This window comes from Haematobia irritans, chromosome 1, assembly GCF_050003625.1.
Source record: "Haematobia irritans isolate KBUSLIRL chromosome 1, ASM5000362v1, whole genome shotgun sequence".
Lineage (NCBI taxonomy): Eukaryota > Metazoa > Arthropoda > Insecta > Diptera > Muscidae > Haematobia > Haematobia irritans.
This window is the reverse complement of record NC_134397.1, coordinates 13,783,373-13,795,569: the sequence shown is the minus strand read 5'-3', so window position 1 is coordinate 13,795,569 and position 12,197 is coordinate 13,783,373. Positions and strand designations below refer to the sequence as shown.

Sequence of the window (12,197 nt, the reverse complement as noted above, 5' to 3'; positions counted from 1 at the left end):
TTTTATAGAAATAAAATTTTACCTAAATTTTCTATGGAAATGGAATTTTGACAAAATTTCCTAAAGAAATGAAATTTTTACTCAATTTTATATAGAAATAAAATTTTTTATATATTAAAATTTTTTATATATTAAATTTTGACAAAAATTTCTATAGAAATAAAAATTTAACAAAATTTTCTATAGAAATAAAATTTTGACAAAATCGTATATAGCAATAAAATGTGGACAAAATTTTCTATATAAATAACAGTCTTACAAAATTTTCTATAAAAAAAAAATTAAAATTTTTAAAAACATTTTGAAAAAAATTTCAAAAGAAATAATATTTGACGATATTTTGTATAGAAGTAAAATTATGACAAAATTTTCTATAGAAATAAAATTTTAAATAAATAAAATAAAAAATTATCTATTAGAAATACAATTTTGACGACATTTTCTACAAAAATTAAATTTTGACATTTTCTATAGAAATAAAATTTTTAAAAAAATTTCTATATAAATAAAATTTTTAAAAAAATTTCTATATAAATAAAATTTTAACAAAATTTTCTATAGAAATAAAATTTTAACAAAATTTTCTATAGAAATAACAATTGGCTAAATTTTCTAGAGAAATGGAATTTTGATTAAATTTTATATAGAAATAAAATTTTGCGATAACTTTCTATAGAAATAAAAGTTTGACAAATTTTTCTATAGAAATAAAATTTTGACAAAATTTTGTATAGAAATAAATTTTTTAAAAAAATTTCTATAGAAATAAAATTTTGAAAAATCGTCTATAGAAATAAAATTTTGACAAAATTTTCTATAGGAATAAAATTATGACAACATTTTCTGTAGAAATAAAATTTTGACAAAAATTTCTATAGAAATAAAATTTTAACAAAATTTTCTATAGAAATAACATTTTGGCTACATTTTCTATAGAAATGGAATTTTGACAAAATTTCCTAAAGAAATTAAATTTTGACTAAATTATATATAGAAATAAAATTTTGCGATAACTTCCTATAGAAATTAAAGTTTGAAAAAAAAGATTTCTATAGAAATAAAAATTTAACAAAATTTTCTACAGAAATACAAGTTTGACAAAATTTTTTATAGAAATAAAATTTTGACAACATTTTCTAAAGAAATACAATTTTTACATAAAAAAAACTTACAAAATTTACTATAGAAATAAAATTTTAAAAAAAAATTTTCTACAGATATAATATTTTGGCTAAATTTTCTATAGAAATGGAATTTGGACAGAATTACCTAAAGAAATGAAATTTTGACAAAATTTTATATAGAAATAAAATTTTGCGATAACTTTCTATATAAATAAAAGTTTGACACAATTTTCCATATAAATAAAATTTTGGCTAAATTCTGACAAAATTTTCTATAGAAATAAAAGTTTGACAAAATTTTCTATGGAAAAAAATTTTGGCTAAATTTTGAAAAAATTTTCTACAGAAATAAAAGTTTGACAAAATTTTCTACAGAAATAAAATTTTGACAAAGTCGTCTATAGAAATAAAATTTTGACAAAATTTTCTATAGAAATAAAATTTTAACAAAATTTTCTACAGAAATAATATTTTGGCTAAATTTTCTATAGAAATGGAATTTGGACAGAATTACCTAAAGAAATGAAATTTTGACAAAATTTTATATAGAAATAAAATTTTGCGATAACTTTCTATATAAATAAAAGTTTGACAAATTTTTCTATATAAATAAAATTTTGGCTAAATTCTGACAAAATTTTCTATAGAAATAAAAGTATGACAAAATTTTCTATGGAAAAAAATTTTGGCTAAATTTTGAAAAAATTTTCTACATAAATAAAAGTTTGACAAAATTTTCTATAGAAATAAAATTTTGACAAAGTCGACTATAGAAATAAAATTTTGACAAAGTTTTCTATAGAAATAAAATTTTGACATTTTCTAAAGAAATACAATTTTTACGACATTTTCTCTAAAAAAAAAACGTTGGCTAAATTTTGGCAAAATTTTCTACAGAAATAAAAGTTTGACAAAATTTTCTATAGAAATAAAATTTTGACAAAGTCGTCTATAGAAATAAAATTTTGGCTAAATTTTCTATAGAAATGGAATTTTGGAAAATTAACTAAAGAAATGAAATTTTTACAAAATTTTATATAAAAATAAAATTTTGCGATAGCTTTCTATAGAAATAAAAGTTTGACAAAATTTTCTGTTGAAATAAAATTTTGGTTAAATTTTGACAAAATTTTCTATAGAAATATAATTTGGCGACATTTTCTAAAGAAATACAATTTTTACGACATTTGCTTTAAAAAAAATTTACAAAATTTTCGATAGAAATAAAATTTTAACAAAATTTTCTATAGAAATAACATTTTGGCTATATTTTCTATAGAAATGGAATTTTGACAAAATTACCTATAGAAATGAAATTTTGACAAAATTTTATATAGAAATTAAATTTTGCGATAATAAATAAATGTTGACGACATTTTCTATAAAAATAAAATTTTTACAAAATTTTCTATATAAATAAAATTTTTACAAAATTTTCTATATAAATAAAATTTTTACAAAATTTTCTATAGAAATAATTTTTTTTTTAAATTTTCTATAGAAATAAATTTGTTACAAAATTTTTAACCCATTAAATGATATTAATTTAATTTGGGAAAATGGTGCGCTGTTGGTCCAAAATAAAAATTCATTGTGCGAACACTGCTGCCATTTTCTGCTATTTGCTTAAGTCTTCATATATATGTATATATGCACAATCAATAGGTATTTGGGTGGATGTGTGTTTGTTTGTACAATTGAATAGCGCACCATTTTCATAGCCATTATTATCGAAAACGTGCTTAATTTTCCAATCTCCCATAAACGACAAAATTTCATATAGCTATGCATGCTTGCATGTATCCTTTATAGGAATATGTAGATTTTTGAAATACAAAAAAAAAATATTTATAAAATGCTTAGCTAATTATTTCTAATGAGTACATATCCCAATAGTTGCATATATAATTAAAAACAAAATAACAAAACAAAAATCACAAATAGCCTGATATGAAGCTAAATTCCAATGGCTATATAAAAAATATTTAGCTGTTATAGCCTCATTGCAATTATTTGCAACATTGTGAGATTTGTTATTTATGCAAATTATTTTTGGCAAAATTTCAAATTTTGGGTGTTTCTACGCCACTATGTGATGAAGGGTCTATAGCAATGGTGGTCGGTATAGCTATAGTAGATTGCATTTACGTTGGCTCTATCAGAACTATTGGCTTAGAAGCTTTTACTGTCCGTCCGTCCGTAAGGTATACCCTGGACAAACTATGATTTTTTTCTTTGTTGGTTGAAAATGGATACTTCATCCTAAGATTTTTTTTCAAGTTTTCTAATCGAATAATATAATGTTGTTGTGGTTGATGTAGCATATCAAATAGTCATTAACGCTACTATCTTTGTAGTCGTTTAATATTCATGAATCTCTCCCCCTAAATCAAGTTTCGAAATTTTTATTCGAAATGACCTCATCATTGATGGGATTTATTTGAATATATGAATCAGCAATTTTTGGCGTATAGTAATGGCAAATAAAAATATTTTAAAATTTTGTTGCATGATTGATTGCATTTTAAACGCCGTAGAGGGTCAGTGAAAATATTTGCAATTTGATTTGGACAAATACAAGCAATAAAGGAATAATGTTTGGTCATAAAATATTAGAAATATTTTTTAATAAAATAAAAATTTTCCATTTTTTTTTTGCTAATATTTCCTAATGATAATTTTACTCAATTTTGCTGGGTTATTTGTAAAAATCCTCAATTACAAATAAAATTCCTCACAAAAATCCTCATTAGATTTTTTGCTCACAAAAATCCTCATTAGGGATCTTATAAAAAAATTAATCAATGAAAAGATTCTGTTGTAAAAAATTCGCAATATTTTAAAAACCCCAAAAACTTAATATGTTTGCATTAGAGGTTGGTAGCTGCAATAAAATCAAAATTTGGAAACATAAACATGATTAAAATGCTATGCGATCACGGTTGCCACTCGTGTCAAAAATAATATAACAAAATTTGAAAAAAATTCTACCAAAAATCTATCAAATAAAAAAAATACATTATTTTAAAGTTTTTAATCAATTTTTCGTCGTTAGTGAAGAATGGCTTTCTTTCGAATGAAATGTTTTAAATAACATAATTATTTAAATTTAACGATTTTAGGGAAACTAACTCCTTCTACAAAAAGGGAGAGTTTACTCACAATGGGCTTTTTTTGCCAAAATTTTATTCCTATAGAAAATTTTCCTAAAATGTTAGTTCTATAGAAAATTTTCCTAAAATGTTAGTTCTATAGAAAATTTTGGCAAAAAACTTCAACTATACTACCAATCTACCAAACAGTAAAGACTCTACCATTTTTGGTAAAATTCTACCAATTGTGGCAACCGTGTACGCGATACAAGTCATCAGAATTAATTAGGTTATTAATTTATGGTATATAAAATATTACTCATCAAGTATATTGTAATTAAAACATGTCATAAAAATAATAGAAATATGAAATATTATTAAATAAAAACTAAATAAATGTTTCGTTATTTGAAATTTCCTCAAATTTTTTATGCTGGGCTATATGCTGTAATCCTATAATTTTTGTTTTTATTGTTACATTGATAGGCGTTACACTAATTTAATTATACACACACTTATTATCGATAAATTAGCAAAAACCTATACATAATTAAATTAAATAAAATTTGTAAAACTAACATCATCTCATTAGATTTTCATAAAACATCATAGCCTAACTGTCTGACTTAATCTCTAAAATCCATTTAACAATTTTACACACACATAAAAATGCATAATTTTACCATAAAGCATATCTCTACGGGCATTTTGTTTTCTCTCTCTATATTACCATGTAATTTAATTAATTATCAATAAGCATTAAGTATTTAAATTGTTGAAATTCACCACATTATTGTAGTTAAAGTGTATGAATGTAAAACAGAAAAAAAAATCATATGGGGAAAAAAATCAACCACTAACCACAAAGGGCCATAGCGAGAGAGAGATAGGGGGAGTGAACGTGAGATATAGAAAATGAGATAGTGGGTGAATGAGAGAAATTATGGTTGGGTAATTTGCGAAAATACAGCAACATCATAAGTGAAACATAACAGATAACGTTCTCTCCCTCTCTCGATAATCCAAACCCATACATGAAATAATAATTCTTTCATGTGGTTTTCACAGTGAAATTGGTTCAATTAATATGTGATTTAACTTTAGGCTTGTAGCCAATTTTATATCATATATTGGCATGTTAGTTACAAATTAATGTGGAATATATGTTGATTAATAAAACGTATATCAAAGAGTTTTGAAGAACACCAATGCAAAGGCAAATGAACAAGTATATATAGCTGTAAGTTGGGACGGGCTGAAATTTAAATATCTACTACCATGAAACAAATTAAAAAAAAAAAACATTCAAATAAAAATTAAAATTTAATTTCACATAGATTTGATGAATAAAATCTCTAAGACGATCGATTAAAAAACATTCTTGTCAGTATGTTTGTCAGTGTTGCCAACTACAAAATGCGTTCAAATAAGACTTTTTCAATTGGGTCGTATGCAATATGGGGTACAAATAGCCTACTTGAAGTCAATTTGGAGAATATATTTGTAACGTAGCTATACCATGTATAAAAATGGGCTGATATGGACTAATTTAAAATTATTTTTATTTATTATATTTATTTAATTTAAAAATGAAAATATAAAAAAAATATTGAAATTATTGCTTCTATGTCTTTGACAATAATATTTTTGCTTTAATTACCCTTAACCTTATTGGAATAGTTATCATAATTATCTCTTAAAATTTATACCCCCCCCCCAAAAAAAAAAAACTCAATTAATATAATTATTATTAATTTTATTATTTTATTCCTATAGAAAATTTTCACAAAATTTTATTTCTATAGAAAATTTTCTCAAAATTTTATTTCTATATAAAATTTTATCGAAATGTTAATACTTTGGAATATTTTGTCAAAATTTTCTTTAAAAATAAAATTTGGCAAAATTTTATTTCTACATAAAATTTTTACAAATTTTTTTTCTATAGTAAAATTTCTCAAAATTTTATTCCAGTAGAAAATTTTTTCAAAATTTTATTTTTATATAAAATTTTCTCAAAATTTTATTTTTATATAAAATTTTCTCAAAATTTTATTTTTATATAAAATTTTCTCAAAAAATTACTTCTATACTAAATTTTTTGAAGATTTTATTTCCATAAAAAATTTTGTAAAAAAATTATTTCTATAGAAAATTTTCACAAAATTTTATTTCTATTTAACATTTTATCGAAATGTTATTTCTATAGGAAATTTAATAAATTAAAAAAATAAAAATAAATTAAAATTATTGAAATTATTGCTTCTATGTCTGTGACAATAATATTTTTGCTTTAATTACACTTAGCCTTATTGGAATAGTTATCATAATTATCTCTTAAAATTTAACACCCCCCCCCCAAAAAAAAACTCAAGTAATATAATTATTATTAATTTTAATATTTTATTTCTATAGAAAAATTTCACAAAATTCTCAAAATTTTATTTCTATGGAAAAATTGCTGAAAATTTTATTTCTATATAAAATTTTATCGAAATGTTAATCCTTTGGAATATTTTGTCAAAATTTTCTTTAAAAATAAAATTTGGCAAAATTTTATTTCTATATAAAAATTTTTACCAAATTTTTTTCTATAGTAAAATTTCTCAAAATTTTATTCCAGTAGAAAATTTTCTCAAAATTGTATGTTTATATAAAATTTTCTCACAAAATTACTTCTTTACAAAATTTTTCCAAGATTTTATTTCTATAAACAATTTTGTAAAAAATTTATTTCTATAGAAAATTTTCACAAAATTTTATTTCTATTTAACATTTTATCGAAATGTTATTCCTATAGGAAATTTAATAAATTAAATAAATTAAATTAAAAAAAAAATAAATTCAAATTATTGAAATTATTGCTTCTATGTCTTTGACAATAATATTTTTGCTTAAACCTTATAGGAATAGTTATCATAATTATCTCTTAAAATTTAAACCCCCCCTCCTCCAAAAAAAAAACTCAATTAATATAATTATTATTAATTTTAATATTTTATTTCTATATTTCACAAATTTCTCAAAATTTTATTTCTATAGAAAAATTTATCAAAATTTTATTTCTATATAAAATTTTATCGAAACGTTAATCCTTTGGAATATTTTGCCTAATTAAATAAAATTTTGGCAAAATTTTATTTCTATATAAAAAATTTTACAAATTTTTTTTCTATAGTAAAATTTCTCAAAATTTTATTCCAGTAGAAAATTTTCTCAAAATTTTATTTTTATATAAAATTTTCTCACAAAATTACTTCTATACAAAATTTTTCCAAGATTTTATTTCTATAAACAATTTTGTAAAAAATTTATTTCTATAGAAAATTTTCACAAATTTTATTTCTATTTAACATTTTATCGAAATGTTATTCCTATAAGAAATTTAATAAATTAAATAAATTAAATAAAAAAAATAAATTTAAATTATTGAAATTATTGCTTCTATGACTTTGACAATAATATTTTTGCCTTAATTACCCTTAACCTTATTGGAATAGTTATCATAATTATCTCTTAAAATTTAAACCCCCCTCCTCCAAAAAAAAACTCAAATAATATAATTATTATTAATTTTAATATTTTATTTCTATATTTCACAAATTTCTCAAATTTTATTTCTATAGAAAAATTTCTCAAAATTGTATTTCTATAGAAAATTTTCTCAAAATTTTATTTTTAAATAAAATTTTATCGAAATGTTAATCCTTCATTTAGATTCGGAATTTTCTTTAAAAATAAAATTTTGGCAAAATTTTATATCTATATAAAAATTTTTACAAAATTTTTTTCTATAGTAAAATTTCTCAAAATTTTATTCCAGTAGAAAATTTTCTCAAAATTTTATTTTTATATAAAACTTTATCGAAACGTAAATCCTTTGGAATATTTTGCCTAATTTTTTTTAAATAAAATTTTGGCAAAATTTTATTCCTATATAAAATTTTTACAAATTTTTTTTCTATAGTAAAATTTCTCAAAATTTTATTCCAGTAGAAAATTTTCTCAAAATTTTATTTTTATATAAATTTTTCTCAAAAAATTACTTCTATACAAAATTTTTCGAAGATTTTATTTCTATAAGCAATTTTGTAAAAAATTTATTTCTATAGAAAATTTTCACAAAATTTTATTTGTATTTAACATTTTATCGAAATGTTATTCCTATAGGAAATTTAATAAATTAAAAAAAAAATAAATAAAAATTATTGAAATTATTGCTTCTATCCCCCATGTTCCGAAATTCGCAATCGCAAATCGCAAGAATTTATATTTTTTTTATTAAAAAAATAGTGATACTCTCGGACTCCAATACAATTTTAATTTGAACTTCTCGTTAAAGAGAAGTATATTACCACGATTTAAGTTAAAAAGTTTCATGGTTAAGAAATTATGGCCAAACGAAAATTTTGCGATTTGCGATTCCGAAATTCGGAACATGGGGGTATGTCTTTGACAATAATATTTTTGCCTTAATTACACTTAACCTTATTGGAATAGTTATCATAATTATCTCTTAAAATGTAACCCCCCACCTCAAAAAAAAACCAAAAACTCAATTAATATAATTATTATTAATTTTAATATTTTATTTCTATATTTCACAAATTTCTCAAAATTTTATTTCTATAGAAAAATTTCTCAAAATTTTATTTCTATAGAAACATTTCTCAAAATTTTATTTCTATACAAAAATATCTCAAAATTTTAAATTAAAAAATTTCTCAAAATTTTATTTCTATAGAAAAATTTATCAAAATTTTATTTCTATATACAATTTTATCGAAATGTTAATCCTTTGGAATATTTTGCCAAAATTTTCTTTAAAAATAATTTTTTTTTATTTCTATATAAAATTTTGATAAAATTTTTTTCTATAGTAAAATTTCTCAAAATTTTATTCCAGTAGAAAATTTTCTCAAAATTTTATTCTTATATAAAATTTTCTCAAAACATTACTTCTATACAAAATTTTTTGAAGATTTTATTTCTATAAAAAATTTTGTAAAAAAATTTATTTCCTTAGAATATTTTCACAAAATTTTATTTCTATTTAACATTTCAACGAAATGTTATTCCAATAGGAAATTTTGTCAAAATTTTCTTTCGAAATAAAATTTTCACAAAATTTTATTTCTATATTTTTTCTATTTCTCAAAAATTTCTCAACTTTTAATTCCTGTAGAAAATTTTCTCAAAATAATAATGGACTGACATGGACTAATTTAAAATTATTTTTATTTATTTTGTAATTGATTCTATTTTTTTAATTTAAAAATTAAAATATAAAAAAAATATTTGAATTAAAATTATTGAAATTATTGTTTCTATTTCTTTAGCAATAATATTTTTTTTGCTTTAATTACACTTAACCTTATTGGAATAGTTATTATAATTATCTCTTAATATCTCCCAAAAAAATCTCTTTAACCAAACCAAACTTCTATTAATGACTAAACAAAAACTCAATTAATATAATTATTATTAACAATTTCCCTAGAAACTACAAACTCATCTTCTAAATTGGTTAATTAACAAAATTAAATAACAAATTACCACTAGTATTACAACAAATGGATAAAATCAAACTCATACTTTGGAATCAACCATTTGCATTTATCCTTTGTTTGTACTTCAAAAGATAAGGGTGGGCTTGTATACATTTAGTATTTATGGAAGAGTTAATAACTCCCCCCTCCCCCCTCTCCAGGCACTTACAATAGAATCTACTTCAGACTAATTAGCTTAATGTCATGGCTTGATAAATTGCCCGAATATCTGTAAAAAAAAAAATATTTTTTTTGGGATTCCCTTGAAAATAAATTTTAAATGCAATCAAATTAATTGCTTGACATTATTTCATCATAAATAAGGTTATGTCGTAGATCAAAAGTAAAAAAAAAAACAAATAAATATTTATATACATATATGGCTAGGCTTATTTATTTATCACTTAAAAAAAAATTACCAATTAATTAATAATATTTAAATTTAAAATACATAACTAAAGGCCTAATATTAATTGTACAAAAAGGTAAATATATGTTAATAATTATGATTGTCATAACATCAACAGAAACAACAACAAAAACCTACTGCAAAAAAAGACAAACAATTTGCTTAAAATAAATATTAATGCAGAATGCAAAAAAACTGTATTGTGGTTTTGTAATACAAAAAAAGTAATAATAATAAAATCCAGGGAGATATTTTAAAAAAAATGTCATATAATTTTTTTTTTTATTAAAAATATAAAATCTATAGGAATTTCTTATACCATGGCAACCATAAGCTTTATTATTACTTCACTTTATTTCCATAAAAATATTAATTAATTATTTAAAATTTAATTTTGTTACTTCTCCTTTGTTTATTTTTAGTGCGCCCTCTGTTGGTGGAGATATCATTCAACAATCAGCCCATGTCTGCAGATCGTAAATATGAAATCGAATGCCAGGCCATTGGCTCTCGACCCCCTGCGAAATTAACCTGGTGGATGGGTAATGTTGAGCTTATTGGCCATAGTCAAAAGGTAAGGTCTTTGTGAGAAAATACAAAAAAAAATTTAATCGACATTTTAAAATTCCCTATTAATTATTTTTTTTTTTTTTTCTTAATTTTCTAGGTCTCCGAAGATGGCAATGTCAGCACTTCGGTTTTGTCTATTAAACCCACACGAGAAGATCATGGGAAGGCTTTATCATGTCGAGCCACCAATGAACTGGTTCGAAATGGTATACGAGAGACTGCAATGAAGCTAAATGTATTTTGTAAGTATTGAAACCATTATTACTGGCCACTAAGAGACCATAACATTCTTAAAAATCCTGGGTTTTTTTGTTAAAGATTAAGAATAATTGAAAAGTTTTAAACACTTTGAATGATTTTAGATATAATTATTTTTAATTAGAAAAATCTTGGGTACATTTTAATACCTATATCAAAATGAATCTATCAATTTAAGAATATCTAATTGAACGAAAGCATTTCCTTGCTATTAACAGTTCAGAAATCTAACCAAATTTACCACAAGTGGAAAATTTTCATTGCATACCTTCAGGCGGCACAGATGCCACCATTATGTTCTCTGAACTCGGTAGCCACTCAACCCAAAAATAATCTACTAAAGTTTGGAGAAGATTTTAGAAAACAACTTATTTTGTCTAAATTTATTTCTATAGAAAATTTTCTCAAAAATTTATTTTTATAGAAAATTTTCTCAAAATTTTATTCCAATAGATTTTTTTTGTCAACATTTTATTTCTATTGAAAAGTTGGGAGCCACCTGCCCGCCTTGCATACACAAGGTCGTGGGTTCGATTCCTGCTTCGACCTAACACCAAAAAGTTTTTCAGCGGTGGATTATCCCACCTCAGTAATGCTGGTGACATTTCTGAGGGTTTCAAAGCTTCTCTAAGTGGTGTCACTGCAATGTGGAACGCCGTCCGGACTCGGCTATAAAAAGGAGGTCCCTTGTCATTGAGCTTAACATGGAATCGGGCAGAACTCAGTGATAAGAGAGAAGTTCACCAATGTGGTATCACAATGGACTGAATAGTCTAAGTGAGCCTGATACATCGGGCTGCCACCTAACCTAACCTAATTTTCTAAAAGTTTAGTAAAATTTAATTTCTAAAGAAAATTTTCTCAAAATATTATTGATACAGACAGAAAGAAAATTTTCTCAAAAGATACAGACAGAAAGAAAATTTTCTCAAAATATTATTGATACAGACAATTATGTCAAAATTTTATTTTTACAGAAAATTGTGTCATTTATTTCTATAGACAATTTTGTTATAGAAATAAAATTTTCTATAGCAATTTTTTTTATTTATATTATTTTTTTTTATATTAATAGCAAATTTTGTCGAAATGTTTATTTTTATTTTGTCCAAATTCCATTTCTATAAACATTTTCTCAAAATTTTATTTCTACAGAAAATTTTTTCAAAAATTTATATCTATAGGAAATTTTTTC

The 12,197-nt window shown here is 22.0% G+C and overlaps 1 protein-coding gene across 1 annotated transcript in view; it reads left to right on the top strand.

Moving 5' to 3' along the window:
* side-VI (sidestep VI transmembrane protein) overlaps positions 1-12,197 on the top strand; it is a 663,002-nt gene that overhangs the window by 473,785 nt on the left and 177,020 nt on the right. Inside the window, exons 9-10 of the mRNA XM_075289298.1 lie at positions 10,597-10,748; positions 10,842-10,986. Of these exons, the coding sequence (XP_075145413.1) occupies positions 10,597-10,748; positions 10,842-10,986 (297 nt within the window). The remainder of the gene's footprint in view (positions 1-10,596; positions 10,749-10,841; positions 10,987-12,197) is intronic.